General features: G+C 35.6%; 1 protein-coding gene across 1 annotated transcript in view; it reads right to left on the reverse strand.

Moving 5' to 3' along the window:
• LOC150106714 (FRAS1-related extracellular matrix protein 2-like) overlaps positions 1-11,703 on the reverse strand; it is a 119,492-nt gene extending 107,789 nt beyond the window's left edge. The window contains exon 1 of the mRNA XM_090393302.1: positions 6,300-11,703. Within this exon, the coding sequence (XP_090249428.1) occupies positions 6,300-11,274 (4,975 nt within the window). The 5' untranslated portion in view covers positions 11,275-11,703. The remainder of the gene's footprint in view (positions 1-6,299) is intronic.
• Positions 11,704-22,373: the final 10,670 nt, after the last annotated feature.

Below are 22,373 nucleotides of genomic sequence, written 5' to 3' on the forward strand. Positions count from 1 at the left end.
AAGGAAAACTTGATGAACTGTTATCTTGGCATATCTTAGCAAATATTAATATCCTATGATACTGTGAGTGTCTAGTTGGCAAAATAGCTGAAAACAAAAGTTTCCTTTTCGTAAATTTATTATTAAACTATTCATGTTTAAAGAGGTTGACCAAAATTTACCTGATTCTAATGTTCTTTTGCCTATCTTAGTCGTACTGTATTTGTGTTAGATGTCGCTCAGTTTCCAATTGTATGCATACTCGTGTGACCAACTATAGCATTATTAAGCTTAATGATTCTGACAATCCTTTATCGCTTCCTATATCAATTAGTTGTTTCTGATACTCGACTTTGACTTCATATTTTGCAGTCATAGAACACAACTTATGCCCTTTATCACATACACTTGAATGCAGATCATATTCGGGAGGCAATCTATTATAAATATTTGATTTAAATAGGACATTTCTATTTATAGCCAGTTTTCACTTTCTTCTAAATGTTGTTAATCACTTTTAATTAGAAAACGGTGTATGCATTTGTTATTCTGAGTGACTGCATTTACACCCCCCCCCCTCATTCATGGCTGCAATTCAATAAACAGTTTTGCAAGAGGTCAAACAAAAAGTACCAATTCTCTAAATTCTTATAGTCCTTATAAGGACTGGCTTAAAAGGGCGAGGCAAGAATGCTTTTCGTCTTCCCCGTTATCTGTAGAGGACAGTGTAGGGATAAGGTGTTACTGAGCTATGAAAGCTCTGATCATGGCAGGAGGGTAACAGCAATAGTCGAGCCTCAGTTAGAACTTCATTGGCTACAGCATTGCCATCCATTACCTTCCAAGGTATTAATCACCGCATCTCACGGTCGATTCTCCAACCTTATAGTCCTTATAAGGACTGGCTTAAAAGGGCGAGGCAAGAATGCTTTTCGTCTTCCCCGTTATCTGTAGAGGACAGTGTAGGGATAAGGTGTTATTGAGCTATTAAAGCTCTGATCATGGCAGGAGGGTAACAGCAATAGTCGAGCCTCAGTTAGAACTTCATTGGCTACAGTATTGCTATCCATTACCCTCCAAGGCTATTAATCACCGCCACCTTCAATTGAACCTCTAAATTATTGATTAAAGTACATAATAAATATGATATATTAAATGGTGTATAAAGAATTTCTTAATTTAAAATACTTTTTTTAATTTTTATAATAATAATTTTTCAAAGTTTTACTTTTAATTAAAGTTTCATACTTAATTTAAGTTAGAATATTAATATTAAAGAAAACAAAGCTAAATATTTTTAGTTGGATTTACTCCGTCATCTATATTATTAATACATACAAACTTATTCTTAAAAATCTATTCGATCGATTTTTTTTCACTGTTGCTGTAAGTGAAAGTGAAATTGACGTAGATATGTGATAAGATGTAACATATTCCAAAAACTTTATTCGGAAATAATAGGAAGCTTCGTTAAGGGCGATATACTTTATTCTAGAAGAGCCGAGTTTAGAAATATAACTGATCAAAATTCCATTTGTGTAATAACGAAGACCATCGCTATAAAAGTGTCAAATTCCTTTCCACAGTTTTTTTGTTTGTTTTAGTTTTCTGTTTTTCTCTCTAAATTTTTTACTTTTAATTTTTGTTCATTGCTTACAATTTCTAGATAGTGCTTTTTTAAATAATCCGGCCGAAGGAGCCATATCTTTTTAGAAATTGTACTGCGCATGTCCAGAAATGTCGACTTCTTTGTTTCATAGTTAAATAAATTGCTTCACAACACAAAGCGATGATGAAAGAATTTGCACGCCATTTGTTCATCAGGCACTGCAAGTGAAATTAACACGAATACGTCTTCAAAAGAAGTTCGCACTGTTATCAATGAAGATGAAAAAAGCAGTTTTTCCCCCAAATCATATAAAATATTTTTTTTTCTACTAATAAATGAAACTTTTTGATCCTTTTTCGAAAATAAATCGCACTTAACAACTGAATTTTAAGCCTTGAAAAGGTAAAATGATCAACACCATCAAGAACATTGACGTCTATCCATGTTGCCAGTTATCCAATACCGTAAGAGAAAGAGACTTGTTCTCACAGTTCTACAACTACTCGTAAGAGGGCGTGATATTAGAGTTGACGATGCGTAGCTTTGGAGGTCAGTGACAAGTGCTAGAAGATTAAATTCGGTTTTGTAGCTAAACGATGCAGAAGCCCATAATGTAGAGGATAGTTGTAGCGAAAGAAAGATAGCACACGTAAAAAGTGACACACGCTGATGTAATCTAGGACTAAATTACAGATTTATGATTTTTTTTTTTTTTTCTGATTGAGGTTTTCTTTTTATCATTAGATGTCTGAAATCCTAACTAGATGCAGAAGTCAAAAGAGTAATTAATCGATGTTTTTAAAGTAAATTTCCTAATCTGAATTTCCTATTTATGATATGGGCGATGAATAATTCAAAGTAAAGAACTTTGTTACTGTAATTTATTAGAAATTAATAAAATATTCTGAATAAACTGCATACAAATATAATAACCTTATAAGACAAGCAAACAAGAAAGACAGAGAGAGAGTATTCGTTATTTCACTACCAACAACGCCTTTTCCTGGACACCAAATATGGTATGAATAATTTATACATCGTTTGCATAATTATAAGACTCGTAACCTATAATTTAACATCGAGTAATCGTAGTTACAATGAATAAATATTCAATCACTGGAATTAATAATCTGAAGAAACTTTAAGCATCATCTTACTGCAAATGTATTTTAAAATGCAATGGTTTGGGAGGTTTCTATATCAAACTATTACATCCCACTACCGTAGCTCCTTCATTTTGTTGATTTTTCACTTAAAATGTATAGTAGGATTTTGAAGCGTCAGGAGTCACGTGATTTATATATATTATGATTCTTGATATATAAAAATCCATGGAATTCCACTTATTGGTCAGAAGTATAAGTTATTGAATTCATAAGATTCATCGTCAGTAGGTGATTAGGACATTACGTTATCTCGTCAGATGGCAGTGGTGTAGCTAGAGCTTTTGCCGCCCTGGACGGTCCCATGGTTTTGCTGCCCTTCTCAATACTACAAAAAGTCAAAACGATGTATAGGGAAATAAATTATGTTTATTTCCCTATACGTCGTTTATTTTTGTTTATTTCAACTTTAATTTCAACATTCTAAAATGTTATTTTTCTTGCTTTTCTGTTAGCAAAATCGTCGATGACATTGGTGAAGTCGATTTCATAGTAATGTAGGTAATTCTTAATCCATTTTATTTAGAAAAACTCCTCTCACACTAGCAACACTTACAGCACTTGTGAGGAAAATTCGCAGTAGTATTACAATATTTGGAAATGAGCACTCGAGACTATTTTAGAATTAACTGCAAAACTTCAAAAAGGTTCAGAATGCCTCCCGGGGCAGACCTCCCCCACCCTAGCTACGCCTCTGTTAGAAGGTCAAAGGTGTTACAAAAGAGTACAAAAGAATGGTTTGAATTTTACAGAGTATAAATGACACTGCTGTAATTGAATTATAATGCGTTATAAAAGCCATCATTTCAGTTTATTAATTTAAATAGAAGTCACGGCATTATGGTTATGCATAAAAAAATGAAAGCGCACTAATTATCAAGTGTATGGTGGTTAGTCATCCCACTTGCATATTAAGTACTACAAAACAGAGCTTTTCTCAGTAATCTATTTCCAAGTTAGTCTTCCCCCTACATTCAGTTCATCTCCTTTCCCCCTTGAATAATGAAGTCCATGATATGAAGTGGACTATTAACTAGCTTCCAAGACCTTAACATTGACTGCAGAAATATTCTGGACTTCTTTTTTCCCAGACAATCTGCACTTGACCTTCAAGTGTGGGTATTAAAGTCAACTCACATGTACTATACAGCATTTTTAAGCGTCCGAATGAAAGGCGCGTGGTTGTAAAGTGCACTCTTAATGGACATTATGAAGACTCCTGCTGTTTTCTTTATTTTCTAGACAAGTCTGCTGAAAAGATTACCCCATAAATCCACAACAGTTTTCTTTTTACGTATACCGGACGTTGTAGTGTCTAGGAGAAAGGAGATGTTAGTGTACTGGGGAAATATTTCGTTATTGCAGGTGTTTCAGATTTCGCCTGAGTTTAATATTTAAAATTGATTTTATTATGGTAGAGTACGAATAGTAATAATAATTATAAATAGTTCAAACAGTTGCTCTCCACCTTATTTGGAGATTGGGATAAGCTTCCAGTGGCCTACTTAAAATAATCTAAAAACATCGATATGGTATGTCCACCTACCGACACAGTAATCTTATCAAATGCATCGTAAGCATTTGTTGAAAAAAAAAATAATAAGGGCTACATATATGTTAGCATTTAAGTGAAATGAAAAATATAACCTGGAAAAACTAGTTTATCATTTGAATAAATTACCTAACTTAAATTATAATATAAAGTATTGATGGATTGACTTCGTGTGAATCTTGGAATTTTCTCCTTATTACTCAATAATAATTATATATTATATATTATAAAATTATAAAAATAATCAATTATTAATACTTAAAATGCATATATTTTGATGTTGTTATTATTATTTAGTAAATTACTAAAACACCTAAATCAAATAAAGATAGATGAATTACAAATAAATGAACTACGAGATCGCTAGAAGTATTTGGATGCATTCAGAGTGGAATTTGGGTGCGATGAACTTAACTTTCTATTTTGAATTTCATAATTCTATTTTTTTTTTTTTCTGGAGTCGATCAGGGTGGCCATCACTAGTACTTTCTTACTAGATCTAGTACTTTTTATAAATTTTTAGTATTCTGGTACGTTCACCAACAGATCTAGTACTTTCTTCCTTCCGAATAATAATAATAATTAAAATAACAATATGTCACATTCAGTGACACAAGCATGATTTCTCTCTTTTTTTTTCACTGTTCGCTAACCTTCTCCCCCCCCCCCCCATACGCACACAATCCGACTGGTATTAGCCAATGAAAATATATTCTTCGCTATTGAAATACTTCTCGGCGTTATAAGATCATTACAATAATGAAAACAAGCGGAAAAAGTAAATATTTTAATATGAATAACCACTTTTTATTGATGCACAGCGTAATTTGAATTCCATTGAAAAGAGAAATCCAGCCGACAATGGTCAGTTTTTAAATATAAAAAATGGCAACTTTGAGATGTTAAAGCATTGAAAAAAGGTCAAGAATTCGTGTTTTTTTTTGGAATAAAGTTTTTGAAATGAAAAATGCTGCAGGAGAACAAATGTTTCCTAATTTAACACGGTACAGCTTTAACATTAGTTAAAGCTGTACCGTGCCTCCCTCTTTCATCAGCAGCAACTGAAAGAATATAAATAAGAATATAATTAAGAAAATAAATAAGAATAAAATTAGAAATCAACTACAAACTCCTTTGATGAATGGACTCCTTTTGACAAAAGAAAAATTGAAACATTTATCAGCTACAGATTTTATTATTTCTGAAGAGTTAGTTAATTTAGCAAAATCTGTTAAAAAATAATGAATAAATACTTCCAGTGTTTTTCTTGTGAGTGGGAACCCCTGTATATGTATATATGTAAATAGCATATTAAATAACTGAAAATGTAATGTTACATTATTTTAAACACTAAAACGAGACAAAAATTATACGGTAAATTAGTACACATGTCAAGTGCTAGATTTACAATTGGGACTTCAGTTATGATGAATGACAACTGCAGCTCTTGGACTCCGATGACTACAGTGAGATGAGTTTTGACTTTTCTTTTTTTTTTTTTCGTATTTGTCGTACATGTGTTAATTTAGCGGTTTTACATTGCGTTCATCTATGATAATAAGGTAGTAATACTGTAAAATTCCCTAAATAGAGTGAATGAAACGAAAGCAAATAAAAATTTAGAACTTTTTTGGAGATCTAGTACCTTTTTCCTGCATAAGTTGGTACTAAATATTTTTGATTAAGACATTTATATTTAACTTCACGTATTAGTCATGCATATGTCATTAAATATATATTTACTGCATAAACTATTAACGAACATCACTTATTAGTACTCATTAAGCAACAAACAATTACAGTTTATAAATCAAATGATCTGGCTTTCGGTGAAGTGAAACTATTATTTATTTATTTATTTTTGTAACGTCATTTAAAATAATAAACGAAGAAAATAATGAAGCACTTCTTTGTTTCTTTCTACTGCGTTATTATGAAAACCTTCTTACAAATTATATAATAAAATTATATTATTCAGATACTAAGTGGAACTTACCTTGGCTGAAATTAGTTATGGTGGCGTTACCAAAATCCTTGTTGATGATGAAACCGTATTGCGGAGGGGTGGTAATGATGAAATGCAATTTGATATCGGAGCTGTCTCTGTCTTGAGCCTTAAGAACTTTATTAGTGAAACGAAATCCGAGTTCTCCGTTATCCATAGGAACAATGGAGGAGGCTCCTTTGTTCACCACTAACTGGGGGACGACGTTATCCACTGGGACAATTTCAATTTCCATCGTCACGGCTTTTTTCGTTGCCTTCTCCGTATTGGGATACACAAAGAAATCGACGTGCGTTCCATCGGTAACGACAAACGAGAAACTGTCGTCCGTGGTTTCGCTGCCGTCATGGTGATAGGTGATGCGGTTGTCGTGAAGGTCAGCCATGGTGAACACCTTAACGGGAAGCGTTTTGTCCAGCAGAAGCTTGCCATGTACCGGCTGCTGAGTGATGGTGAACTTCAAGTGGGGATCATCCGTGTCGCGATCTTCTGCTTTGAGTTCGAAAGGAGTGATGAGCCGCACACCACCTTCGCGGACGCGTAGATCGTTTGCAAACACAACAGGCTTCTTGTTGTCAACATCGCTGATCGAGATTCGGAAGGTGCGGAAGATGGAGTTATAACCGTCGGACACTTCGAACTCGAAGCTGTCCATTTTAACCTCATCATCGCTAGTGTGCAGGTAGTAGATTTTGTTTCCGGCTAAATCCATTTGAGTAAATTTCGTAATGGGGATACCTGGATGGTCGGTACTTTCTAGATGACCCTTACTTGGGGCACGTGTAATGGTAAATTGCAGTTGTGCATCGTCACTGTTTAGGTCACTAGTGCTAAGAATATCGGTTGTTAAGGTCACACGACCTGCTTCTGGTAGTTGAACTCCTTTATTGATGACATCCGGATATAGGGTGTCCACTCCTTCCACCATTATCCAGAAATAGCGATCCACAAATGGGTTGACTCCATCGGTAATATCAAATTTGATAAGATCTCTTACACCTTCGACACCAGTGTGAGAGTAACGAATGGCTTCATTGTCAATATCATTCTGAGTAAAATTCAGTCCTTTGGTAAGGTTATACAAAGGGGTTCCAGTGTCAGGATCAACATATGCAAGAAATCCATGTCTTGGAGGTTGCCGTATGATGAATGTGATATTTCCATCATCGGAATCCAAATCTTCTGCCTTTAACTCGCGATTTGTGATGGTTCTGGTCTCTCCAATTTCGATTTCCAATCCATCATTAATACTAAGACGTGGAGTTTCATCATCCACAAGAATAACCGATACAATGAATTTTTTACTCGTGTTGTGCAACCCATCAGTGACTTCCAATTCAAACTCATCTTCGGAGGTCTCAGAGTCATCATGCTGATACATTATGGTGGAAACAACAGAGATTTCATCCAGAGTGAAGCTGGTAATTGGTATTGGTCCTGTGGGAGGTTGAGACATGATAGCTCCATGTTTTGGCTTCTTCTTTACCCAGAATACTAAATTGTCTTTAGGAATATCCAAATCAATGGCGTTAAGTATTGGCAAGTCTATGATCAACTCATTACCTTCCAAGACAACGAACTCTCGCATAAACATCTCTGGAACTTCATCATTCGTTGGCAAAATTTGAATGGGAAACACATATTGAGGTGATGAATTGATTCCATCAGAACAGCTGAATGTAAAGCGATCCTCCACAGGCTCTAGACCTTTGTGAATACTTTGGACGTAGTTAATATAATCATCGCGTACGTCCTGAATAGAAAATACAGTAACTGGAAGTCCAGCTCTGGATTTTTCAGATCCAGGTGCTGGTGAGATATTCTCCACAAATCCGTGTTTAGGTTGAACAGTGATTGTGCACACAATGCTTTCTTCGTCAGTGTCGTCATCCGTTGCATTTAAATGAAACAATGTTATAGCACTTTTGTTTCCTTCTAGCACGCTAAGTAGAGGACCAACTTCGACTTCTGGTGGAAGACTGTCCACTGGTTCAATGGTGACAGACACATGAATATGATTGATTCTATTACCTCCAACATTCCACTCATTGGACATGTCAGTAATTGTTAGATTGAAAGAGTCATTGACTGGAACTTTCCCTATTTCATCGCCACTATGAACATAAAATACACTCCCATTTTTAACGTCTTGCTGCTTAAATCTGTCAACGATTACACCGTTCACTTCAATTGAGCCATGTCTAGGAAGATCGTCAACCAAAAAGGTCAACATTAAGTCATCGGTATCGGGATCAGAGGCTTCGAGGACACTGGTAGTTACAGGTGCCCGTCCACCTTCCGGAACATTAACACGAGTACCTAGTGTTCCAGGAGCTATTTGTAGTTGGGGTGCTTCGTCATCAATTGGACGGATAGTAATGTGTATAGTTACTGGAACTTTATGAACTCCGTCAGTGACCTCTAGTTGAAATTTATCTTTGTCCATCTCAGCTCCGCTGTTTACGTAACTCACAAGACCTTTATCAATATCCAAAAGGTCGAAGGAGTTACCCACACCCAGCTCTTGACTACCCAACTGAATCATGCCATGTTTAGGTGTAGTGGTGATAGTGAAGATAATCGCATTCGAGTCTGTGTCTGGATCCTGAGCATCAAGTGCATCTGAAGTTATGTCAGCAATCCCATTTTCTTGAACATTAAGTCCTTTATTGAGAATAATGGGCGGCTTATTATCTACAGGTCGCAGTACAATAAAAAAGTTTTGATTAGGAAGGATATTTCCTGCCTTATCGACCACTTCAAATTCAAACTGAATGACTCGTTGAACGATTCCAAGTTCGACTGGAGGTGGCTTATAAGCTATCTTATGATGATTCACTTGTGCTTGACTGAACTCATTTACTTCCTGATCGGGATCCTCTGAGAATACTATTTTCCCAGGATCCATGGGACTACCAACATTTGTATCGAATGGTTTCTTAGTAATACGTATTTTTAACTCCCTGTCTTTAGTATCCAAGTCAGTATAACGAAGATGTTTCTTTGTGATATCTGTCACTTGGAATTCGTCCACAGACATTTGTAAAGGAGTACCTGGATACTCTTGTGGAAGAATATCATCTACAGGCATGATCTTAACGACGAATTCTTTCATTTTAGATTCATTTGGAGGGATGTTATCATCTGCAACCGTGAATTTGAGTGTGTCGATTACAGGGTCAATACTGTGTTCGCCTATGTGTCTATAGAACACCCTCCCTTCCAGTAAATCTTGTTGCATCCAATCCATGACTACTCTTTCATACATACCATTAATAAACTTCCAGTTTTCTGGATCTTCAGGAATTTCTGGCTGTTTCATGATCATTTGACCCTCGGTGGAAAAGGGTTCTTTGAGATCGAATCTTATAGTTGAATCGTCACTATCGATGTCTGTTGCGCTTAAGACAAAAGGGGTTATTTCCACTTCTTCCCCCTTTCTAATCACCACGCCTGTATTTACATTTAATGTCGGTGGTTCGTCATCTTCGGGATAAACGGTAATAGGGAACAAGAGCTCTACCTGGTGATCACCGTCATCTACACGGAAAATAATGTTATCGCTGTAGGTGTCGCTACCATCATGTTGATAGGTCACTAGTCCGGCATCTAAGTCAGCAGGAGAAAACTGTTTTACTGGAGTGTCAAGTAAAAGCAGCTGACCGTGCCTCAATCCGTGAATCACATTCAAGGTCACATCATCGATGTTATCCTCATCGGAAATTTCTAAATTTTTTGAACTCTGTAACCTTCGTGACTGACCCTCGAATAATACCAATCCAGTATTACGCGTAGCCAGAGGCGCCAGCGTGTTCATTGGGTTCACTACAATCATGAGAGTGAAGGGTTCGGATGTTAAACCTTCCGAATCGAGCACTTCCATTTCGACCTGAAAGATTCTCCGAATGTCAGAATCGGAAGCGGGCGGCTTATAAGCGATCTTCAAGTCTTCTAAATCTTGCTGGTAAAAGGAACTGATGGGCAAGTTCTGATCGTCCGTGCTCACTATCTGACCTTCCCCATAACCTAACGGAGTGGTAATGTTAAATATTAACTCACCAGGCGGCGTTTCTGTGTCTTCAGCGACCAATATGTTGGAAGTGATTGCAGTCATCACAAACTGGTTGACGTCCATAAGCAACAGAGAACTGAAGCTAAGTTGAGGTGGGGTGTTGTCCTCACCCTCCTTGATCCGGACCATCACTTGGAAATACTCCTGTTTCAGTAAGTTTCCGTCTTGATCCGTCAGCTCCACCACCATAGGGATGTGATCTCTGTTAGGGGAGCTGCTAGGAGAAGTATGTTGATAACGGATATCAGACTGAAGGAAGCTCTCGCAGTCCTGCATCAATCCTTTGTTGGTATCATTTATCAACCTCCCGTATTTAGGCAACCCACTGGCGACATTCAGTATTGTTACATGACATGCCTGATTATCCTTATCGTATGTGAACTGCAGCACTCGATTGTCGATAGGGGTGCTCGACCCTAGCAAGTGATCGACCGTTAAGGGCATGTTACGTGTCACAATTTCCAGCTGTTCGAAAAGCACTTGTACCGTAACAACGATCGGGATGATAACGGTGTCATCATGGGAGTCGTACCGTATCAACAGTTTCACTTTGTCCTGAGGGGGACTGCGCGCGCCAAAGTGCGAGTATTGCACCTCTCTCTCCGCAAACTGACAAGGGAAGTGAATGGGGTTTAACCTACCTGGTCTCTGAGACAACGGATCATTCTGGATCACGCGGACCGTACAACGATCCCCTGGTCGTACCGTAATTTTCAGATCCCTTTCTGGATGAATGTAAACTGATCTTCCAAAAGGGACTTCGATGCCGGCATTAACCTCCACGATATCCTTATCGGTTAGTTGTCCTTTCGGCACTTGACCACACGACGTTCGTAGCACCGTCAGTAAAAACACAGTACACAAAACACACACTGATTGTCTTCTGACAGCCATGATCCGAGCTTTCGCCCGCTCGGAGAACAGCAGCTACAAATCGGCAGCCCTGGAATCCTCGGTGCGGTGCCGTAACTGCGCGGATGGAAGCCGACACGTTGATTTCTCTCTCTCTCTCTCGGACTCCTTAGGTACCTACTGTGATCCCTCCATGCAGTTTGTCTTGCAATCTACGCAGCGCGGAAGGTTATTGCCTTTCGTCTTTTAGCCAACTGCAGAGTAGTTGCCTGCGCGGTTCCGTATCGGGCGGCAGGTTGAGCAGCGTTTGAACGGAGTCAAATATCCTTGCTCGCTACTAATAAACACGTGTGCGCTCGCCTTGAGATTCGTATCATCGAGGCGTTTCAGTTTGGTAGGAGGTAATCGCGTTTCTCTCTTTCTTAAGGCACTACTTTTTCATGCGCCTTTACCCCTTTATATTAAGCCCTTCATTTTTTTTTTTTTTACTTTATGAATGTAATGAGACAATAAATTGAAGCATGCTTCACCACTTTCTTCACGTCGCTTTCATACGAGAGACCCCCCAGGCTGTTCTTAATACACACCTATTAGTTAGCTATTCCGACTCTTCTTTGTTCCTTATCCGAATATTAGCGATGCAAGTGGAACGATTCAAGTGTGAGCTCCAGGCTAATAAAGAAAAGACCACGTGAGTTCCAACTTCTCTGAGGATGTAATGACACCACAGCGTCTATTCTTGGAACTACCCGAGTATGTCATTCGCGTGACATATACAGCTGAGAAACAACTTTGCCGCCACCTAGCGCTAACATGTTGGAATCATAAATACATGTAGATAGCAGGTCAATTTGCGTGTGTGTGAGCGAGAGAGAGAAATTGGAATATAAATTCAAATATGAGAAAGTGAGAGAGATTTTTAAATTCTCTTTCTGTTCGATTTTATATTATTTATTTTATTTTATTTTCCTGAAGAGAATTTAAAATAAAATCCTTTGGCAAACTCTTTCATTTCCACTAGATTTGTGCGTAAACAAAGGGTCTTACCGAAACCGAAGGGACCTCCTTCGGTTTCGGTCACATCTTTTCGGTTATGGCGAATTAGCCGTCTCAACCGAACTGAAGACGGCTTTTCAGACCAAAAAACTTGCATTTCCTTAATTTTTTTTTAAAATAAAAAACGTATTTCATTCATTTGAAAATTCATAACTCTCTTCAGTTGAAGGCCCCAATTGTGAATATTAGATAACTTACTTCACCCCATTCATAAAAGATATCTAGTATTTTTTTTTCTTCCCCCCCCCCCTTTCTTTATAACAGGAATTCACCACTATCATTGCAGTTTTTCCGGTCTTACTATCTATGCAGACAGTGGGCCGATTTCTCCAGAAGATGACACAAAAAGATTGTCCTGTGGTCTACGTGTAACTTATATTCATTTTTGTTAATCGGGATTAAAGCCTTACTTTATTTTCTGTACTCAAAACTGAACAAATTTTTGTTTTGAAATAACGAGAACATATTTAGTAAATGGGTATATTATCTTACAGTAAGTAGCGTCTTTTGTTCTATGCGAGATATATTTGTTAATTAACAAAGAAACGCTTAATATACAAACCCCAAAAAATATTCGTTATTATGACTGTTCAACAACAACAACAACAACAACAATGTTCATTACTGGGATCGAGGATACCACTATGACTTTTAATCGGGCCATTAAAGATTTTTCACTGCAGTGCTCGTATTACTTCCTCGGGATCATTATTGATTTTTTTTTTTTAATTTCAGTAGATTAGCTTTACATTACAGCAAAGATCGAATATTATAACCATATTAATTAATTAATTTATTTATTTATTATTATTATTATTATATATATATTTTTTTTTGGCTAGATGGGTGAAGCAAGAATCCTTTTCACATTCCCCGTTATCTGTAGAAGAAAATGTATGGATGGGGTAATATAGAGCTATATAGAGCTATAAGCTCAGATCATGGCAGGAGGGAAACAGCAATGGCCGAACCTCAGTTAAAACTTCATTGGCTACAGCATTGCCATCCATTACCCACCATGGGTACCCATTTTAGTCGCCTCGCACGACATGCATGGGCTACAGTGGGGCTATTCTTATCCCGGTCACCACACATGATAACCATATTTAATTAAAAAATTCAGTCTTAAAATTGTATCCTGATAATAGAAACTTAATGGTAGTTTTATTTGGTTATTTGTATAGACAAAAAAACTAAAATTTTGCAAGGCCTCTTTAAAAAAATGAACCATTAATAAAAGTATAGCTTTATAATTGCGCAATTTATTTATACATAACTTCTTACGTTTTCTTAATGAGTTCCTAGTAGAGAGAGAAATTGCAACAGTTAAAATAATAATAAAAGACATTCATCAGTTTCCTTGTTGTTTTTTTTAACTTTTGGTAAGTATTTATTTCATTTCCTGTTAATGTAAGTTATGAATATAGAATTAGAACTGTAGGTTTCCATGCAATATCTCAACGGGTATTTGTCAGAGAATTGCAACACGTCATGTCATAGAGAAACGGAAGTTGTATTAGGCCAGTAAAATATTCTTTACTGTTTCTTAGACATTTTTGACCTCGAAATTTTTATAATATAAACTACAGTGCATTATTATCGTCAAGTTCATCTAAACTTCTGTGTTTTTGTAACCTTCTGAAGAGTTTTCAAGGTTATCAGTGATACCACCGAACATGTTACAGGCGATATTTTTTCCTTTTAGAAAGTAGATCCATTAAGAACCCTCTTTCTCTCCTGAACAACACACATGCAAAAAAAAAAAAAAAAAAAAACCGTTCTGGCTTCTGTTCTTTTAGATATCCTATTTACCCCTACCTAAGGCGGAGATAATGTCTTTGGGTGAAAGCATGTTCGATATATTGCGCAACAAAAATTACACGCAATTACATTGCAAAAAAAAAAATAATAAACATCAAACAGATGGCAGCACTGACTGACATTTCTAGATAACAGACGACATCTATTTAAGAAATACGGAAATTTGTCTGAGGCGAATATTTCGTAAGGAACATCAGTGCTAAGTTTGTTTACCCATTCAGACTAACAAGCTATTCTCACTGAAGTGAAAACGTTAAAACGGTGATTGCAACAATAATTAATATAAATATTAAATAAATGAACAGTGGGCGGCACTTGAATCAAGCTGGGGCGTAATCGAATTTATAAAGCACATTAGGCCTAACCTTATAAGGCTTAATCATAAAGCGCTAACAACTGCACTTCATCTCGGCACAAGTTAAATAAGTGACCATTAAGTAAGACAGGAGGACGTTCTGCAACTACAACCTATTTAATTCCATTAACCTGCTTGTAACTATCCTTTCAATCTGGAACATTTCTCAGCGGAAATCACTACAAGATCCCCTCATAACTTGCCGAACTGTGTGGGTAGTCTTCCGAAACATTTATCTCGTCCGACACTATCGACCCTCGCTCCATCGATCACTCTTGTGGGTACCGATAACGGCATACCCCGAATCGATTTTTTTCCCATCTTTGATGATGCGGTCCCTTAGCGAGTGTGAAGTATCAATTGGCCACCAATTTGTTACCGACAACTTGTTGCACTGATGTCGCGATTTCTGACAAGAGTGCTGATAAGGGGTCGAGAAATAAAGGAGGGGAGAGTAGGGAAGAGGTGGAGTCGTATTAGCTGGCTGAAGGGTGAGGAGCAACAGGTTAAGAACAGACATTGAGCACATGGCTGTCGGATACGCCCTTTCTTTGTAGTCTTACTCCCTCCAGATCCTCAATAAAATGCTTTCCCTTACTTCCCATACTTTCCAATCCCCAGTGAATAGTTGATTATCTTTCCAGCTATTCGCCGACGGGTGAAGGTTTACATGACCTTTAACCTGTCAATATGTTTTTGCAATTTTAGGGATTTACCTGTACCGTATATCGGATCATAACTCTACGATTACTCATTCCGTACAGTTGTACTTTTCATAACTTCTTATTTTATGGCAATTCTGATTTTCCCCCTATTTTACTAGCAAAAGTGGTGATTTTATTACGTATTTTCTAAAATTTTACATTTTTTTTTTTTTGTATTGTTATTCGCCTTTAAAAAGGCCGAAATTTCAATTACTCTCCTCCTTAGATATGAGCAAAGCTACTCGAAGCACAACATGGTGTGGAGCTGTGCGATCTATTTAGGGAATATTTTCTTAGAATAATTGTTTGAAAACTATGGAGTCGTGCTTGTGTGACTTCATCGTACCTTCCACGATGCTAGGGTCTACAGGAAAAAAAAAAAAATATATATATGTGTATATATATATTTAATTTAATTTATTTATTTTTGCGCAGCTGATTCCAGAGAATTAGGCTGGAATCAGTATCCTTCAGTACTGATTCCAGAGAATCAGTACTGAAGGATTTTCCCTCCAGTACTGCTGTATCGTTGTTTAAAGAATATTTACATCGCATGTGATCAATTCCATGAAAAAAGAAGAAAAAAAACTCAATAAATGATAAGAATAGAAAGAAGAATATAAACAATATTGAGTCTTTAAATATATATATATAATTTTTAAGTTAATTTTGTTACTAGAATGGCCATTTATATTAACGCATTTTCTTTCGTGTCTTTTTAAAGACAAAAATTGTTCAGAAATTATTTTTTATTAAATAAAATATTCTATTTTCTCTACACACGCCTATATTTTGTTTCTTATATGAAATGTCATTTGAATAAGTATTTAAAAAATATAATCTACGTTTCACTATCTTATATTTATCACGTATTTGAAAACATATTCAGCAAAAAATTAACTATATATTTTTTATTACTATTTTTTATGTTAAGTTTTATTAATTATTAATAATATTATTATTATAATATTATTACATATTATATATTATTATATATTATATTATTATTATATTAATAATAATAATAGTTTTATTAATAATGTTTTAATTTATATATGTATAAAATATTTATAAATAGTTATTTTGAACCATCCTATTCAAAAATTATATATCGGTAGAACATAGCGCCATCTCTGGTAAACATTTTAAATTAAATGCTAAGGCAACTGATTATAGAAATCACATTACTGCATACTTTTAGTTCCCCCCCCCCCCAAGTTTTAATGGATTAAAAATACTTGAAATATCTTTGAAAGAAAAAAAGCAGCCATAGGCTGCTCTCTAATTATGATCTCTAATTACATGATCCTGAGTGTATCATCACACTGCTGGATTCCAATGGAAAAGACTGGAAGGCGGTTCTTAATGATCTCATTTGTATCATACCACCAATGGCCCCTTAGTCGTGCTGCTGTTGTAGTCGACACCTGCTCAATTAGCATGGTTAAACGATTTGAGCAGGTAAGTAATCCGGGGTGGGCAACTACCAGTGTGCACACAAATAATCGGCAGGCATTGGCTCAAAAAAAACCCATAGAGCCCACTTAATATGAACACCTAGGGGGAGAAACACAGCAAAATCACTGCTTGATAAACTAACCTCTTACATTCCTTACATCATAATAACTTAGTAGAGATCGTTTCAGTTATGAGAATCCATTTCTGGTCGTACATTCTAAAAACTAAAATGTTGTCACGATGTCTTTTTTAGATGATTTATTGTATATTTTGCTAAAATAATATATTGTATTTTTTCCCCCTCGATAGTTTCTGTAAGGGATGTGAATCGATATTTTCGAAAAAGAGCTAAATCCCACCCCTTGTAAGTCACTGAAAACGGGACGAATGGCGCCCCTTTTACAGATCCCTCAATGCTAAGTGTGATTATTCCATTGCTTCATGATGGAAATAAATACTTTATAGTTCCAGCTGCACGTGGGACTTGAAAGCTATCGGACTTCTTGGTTTATAACTACACGAAATTGTTCTTATCTCTGCGAAGGGAACAGTCGTGCACAAGAAAAAAAAAGGGGGGGGGAAGACAGTCAGTGTATGGTTGAACCAGAAAGTTTTGCCGATATTGTATATTAAACTTCATTTAATTTAAAAAATATCCGACCATGGATTCAGACAGCAAAGAATTTCGCTAATTAAAACAGAAATGACAAGAAATCAACAATGGATATTTGTGGACCTACAAATTTCCTAAATTATGAGCGATGCATGGAGAGAATTTCCCTTGGATACTCTTGTATTGAAGAACTTTTCGTTGCCTGCGAAGTGATGGAGAGACTAGCATGTCTAGCTGATTTTTTCTATGCATTGATAAGAGGTGTCTCCAAGACGAAATAAAATACAACAGCACATTTTAGATGATTTTACTGAAACACTGTTTCAGAAAATCAATCGGGTAGAAAAAAAAAAAAAAACATACGTTTTTCATCACTTGTTTTTTAGAATAGCAACTATTAATAACATCTTATTTAGAACCCGTGTGCTGCCATCTATATTTCAGAAGAGTAACTACAGAAAATAGAATCGGTGGGTCCCGAGTAAACGTAAATCATTTACTACAAAAATAGTTAATATTTTAAGTCTATAAAAAGAAAGAGCTTTGAAAGTTTAAAAAAACTGCTGCAGAAATACTTAAATTTGAAAATAAATCAGCGGTTATGTACTCAAATTTAAGTGATTTTTTTTATTTATTTTTAGAGCTAGAGATCCTGCAAAAAATTGTTATAAATAACACAAAGCATATTTCAACATTACAAGCATAACATTCTGCGAATTTTTTTATATACACACTTTTACTCACCATTCCAGTGTTGCAAGCACTTTGACACTTTTTTTTCTTATTTTCTCAAGTTTTTATTTACTTTTTAAAAAGAATTTATAAACATCTGCTTGAGGAAATACTTTATTTCCTCCAGAAGACTAAACATATCTGTAAATAAGATGATTTGTAAGAAATAGAAACGCGTGTTGGAATACTGCTAGCGCATAACGACAGAAAAGTTGGGCCCCATTTGTAACTGTCACTAATTCACGGGGGGGGGGAAATAGATTCGGTTCAGTACTTCTCAAAGAAACGAAACCTATGGGGGAGGAGGAATTTAAGCAACAAAAAGTGTGATCCAATTAGAACAGTTTATGAAACACATGTAACTTCGTTGATTTGCAACACGTTAAGGTTTAAAAAAAAAAAAAAAGATAAAATTGGAGGAACAGAATTCTTACATTAAAAAGAATTTAAAAAGCATTGAAAAAAAGAAAGCGCAGTGTTTGTGAACAACTAGAATATTTGCCAAAAAAACAACAACTGAATTTAAAATGTTTTCGGTTCTTTAAAACATACCACAAGGGCTTTGTGATGCATTATTGCAATTTAAGTTCTCACTGCAGACGAAACATTTTTTTTTTTTTTTTTTTGAGAGAGAGAGAGAGAGAGTGAGTGAGAGATTCCGTATCCTAATTTAGACCTGAGGAAATATCAGAGGATACGCTTTGGAACCTTGCTTTGTTGCTATACATTTAGTTAGAGATATTTCTTCGAAATATGTGGATAGTTTGGTAAAGCAGTTCCTGGTGCATTTACGATTCGATTTACGAATTCTCACTAAGAATTTCTGAAACAGTTGTTAAGCCCAGTGCCAAACACTTATATGGAGTCCCGTCATCATTCGTCTACCCTTCCTTATATAAATAAACAGAATAAATAAATAGATGTATGAATGGACGGGTGTCGATGAATTTTGGACTTACATTTTTAATTAAAGTTAACAATCAGTTTTAATTTAATTCTAAATTTTATTTTTTAAAATAATTCATACATAGGATACACCAATATAGGATTTTATTTTTTTAATTATTCATCATAGCCGAAAACAGGGAACAACTATAGCTGGAAAAGAATCTACTTGCTTAATTGTATTCGCCTTGGAAAGCAAAACATGTTCGTTTCTGGTTTTTTTTTTTTAATTGTGTTTCCTAATAATTAATTGCGAGATGATTTCTCATAGCACACTAATGGTTATTATTTAATCTCGACTTGTTTTAATTATCATTATTATTACTTTGACGATATCCCCAATAAGTCCTAGATCTCCATCGAGCTCTAGGACGTATGGGTAGATACTCTATACTGCACAATCCACCATTTTTTTTTTCATAATCATTGATTCAAAATCTTGAATATTTTCCAAAATGTTTTAACAATATATAGTTAATTTAACAAATCTAAGTTCTGTTGACCTTTGATTGAAGTCTGGCATTGCAAGCAGTGGTTCATTTGTTTTTTCTATGTTAAGAAGTTAGAAGAATTCATCTCTTACTTCTTGCAACACCGAAGAATATTACTTTCTCACGTTTCTACTGGGAAATCCTTTAGGAGTTTAAAATCATTAAATCCAATATGCCGTTTTCATTCTTTACCGAGCAGTATGCCATCTGGTGGACGTAGCACCATTTAGCCGAAACGTGGGAGAGAGGACAAACATAACTGGAAATTAACTGACCGTGAAGCGAGCAGCTGACTCAACTGCCTTTTCGTGACGTGTACTTCCCCTCCCCCTCCCACTTTCTTTCTTTAAAAAACAATTCACCGTTTTTTCTTCTTTCTGTCTGGTTCCGCTTTGGTTCTCTTTTTGCACTTTATATTTCATTCTCCAACTCTTTCTTTCTCATGTATTTTTCTTTTCCGTATTCTTTGTTTTTCTCTTTCTTCGTTTGCGTCTCTCCCTCTCTCTTTCTCTCAAAGGTTAGAATTTTCTTTATTTATAGAGCAGTGAAAAACAACGACAACTTACTATATGCAGTATTTATCCGACTTTAACAACACGAGCAGCTTCGTGATCATGTTGGAACCGTAATTTATAATTACTTTAATAATGAAAGAATTAGATGATACGTGATATCCTTGTATTTCAATTTTAGTTTGCTATCGAGAAAAAAAAAATTAAATCGAAAGTGAAACAAAAGTAAACCCTTTAAAACATCAGACTTGGTTTAACTTACATTCATGTATTGATTTCACCTCCTGAAGACAGATTACCGTCTATCTTTTGACCTTTCTCTTGCTCAATTCTTGTTCTTCGAATCGTTCGTATTTATTTCCTTGTTGGAAATAAATACGAACGATTACTGACAGTTCTCCTGTCAGCAAAAAAGGCAATAACCTGAAAACGGAAGAGCAAGCAACAGTGTTGGAGAAGAGCCACATTTAAATGGATTTAAAAATAAAAGCTTAGTAAGTTATATTTTAAATATTTCGAGGAAACATTACAGTAGTTGTAAAAAGGAGAAGTTAATAGAAGAAGAGGAATATAACCTACGTCAAAATTCGATCCTGATTTCAGTACATTCTTTCACTTCCCTTTTCGTCTTTTAAGGTTAAATTTTATCAATATCCACTTATATCTGTTTCTTCTATTTTATTTTTCCCTTTGATCGGGGCACGGGTTGCTTTTTTTTTTTTTTTTTTCTTGTCGAACTTCTAGGTATGGTATGTGGCTGTGCTTATATTTTTACCAATAAATGATACAATTTTTTTAAGTAATTCAACTAATTTCTGAGTAATATGTAACCACCTATTAGTTTACACGAGCATACAGGCAATAATGTTTTTAAAAAAAATATTTAAAAATTAAAGACAATCCACCTACGAAAGCCTTGGAAGCCTACTATAATATATTTAATGCAGTAGTTAGATAATCATGCCTCCAATAAACAGAGTAGAGGGCTCATGATTGCGATGGAATTAGAATTTGCGATACTTACAAAATAGATTGAGTCATATCGAGTTTAGTTTGAATCAGACTGCTTTTAATCTCAAAATTAGGAAAAATTGATTTCTTAAAAGTTTTATGTCAACAAGTATGGATGTCACTAGAAAGAAGAAACTAAAAGATGAAAAGGGATGTTTCATGTTTGACTGTCCTATTAAGCAAATAATCACTTTATTATTAGTCAAATGCTAAACGTACTTTTGCCATTGCGCAGAGCTTCCAGTCTTCTATAGGAATGACAATCCCTAGAGAAGAATTTTGGATGCGTTAACTATTATAAGGGCGTTTCAACTAAGGATGAGTTAGCCAGTCTCATGGGGAGTTGGTTCATTCTTCGGAAACTCTCATCCCCCAACACAGGCAAACCAGTCAGAAGAACACACGCAATTTACGCTAATACCCGTACACTAGCATTATAGCCATTATTTGATTTGACGTAATCTTAAGGCAACTCAAGCAGAGGTTAAACTCCTGATTCTTTTCCGTACTGCAAGGTTTTGCTATTGATAATTACATCATTTATTGTCTTATTGTTCAGAGAGATGTGGTACTTCCCCTTGATAACCTAATATTTTATTCCAGTGGTTTTGAAACTGTACAGTATTATAAATAATGCCCACTCTGTTACTCTATGAATTGCTACCTTGCTACCCGATTAACACAAAACCAACCAACTCATTTGATTCAATTGTCTTTGCAATTTGCAATTTTTTGTATATAATTTTTCAGAATAATTTTTTTACGTTCTCTGCATCATTTCCTATTTTATTTTCTCTCATTAATTAGTAATATGTTAATTTGTCGTATTAATTTTAGTAACCCATTCTTTTGTATTCTGGGAATAATTCTAGTGTGCATATATTTGAGAGAGAACAAAGAGCGAGAGAGACAGAAAGAGAGAATTCTTACAGTCAACGTCTTGTAAAATCTAATTAAGATTTATTTAATGTCCGTTCCAACTGGTTCTTCTGTCATCATTTTTTTAATTATCATTATCAGTTGTCATCCTTTCTTCAACAGACCAGAGTTAGAGGAGTAGCTAATGTAGGCCTGTGAGATATGAAAGCCCCCTCGCGCTTGTTGATACATCATTCGCAGCCACTAACCGTGCACCGATGTAAAAACAGACATCTTAGAGTTGCAAAGAGCCCGATACTGAAGACGATTTGGTAACATAAAATAAAGAAGTTAATAACTGCTATTTATAAATAAGGGGAGTGCCGCTCACAAAGGAAAGCTTTGTTCCCTTAACAACCTTTTAGTCAGACGCGGAATATTTTCTGTCGACAATCGGTAAAGCTGCCAGTAGACGGCGACATATTTTTGACTTTATTCTTGGATACAGTTACGGAAAAATGGCGGACCTCTGATGCGTCAGGCGATTAACACCTGCCTCGACTTGTCCACGTCAAGTTTTTTTGT

This window comes from Typopeltis vanoorti, chromosome 5, assembly GCF_054136105.1.
Source record: "Typopeltis vanoorti isolate ZY-2024b chromosome 5, IOZ_Tvanoo_1.0, whole genome shotgun sequence".
Taxonomy (NCBI): domain Eukaryota; kingdom Metazoa; phylum Arthropoda; class Arachnida; order Uropygi; family Thelyphonidae; genus Typopeltis; species Typopeltis vanoorti.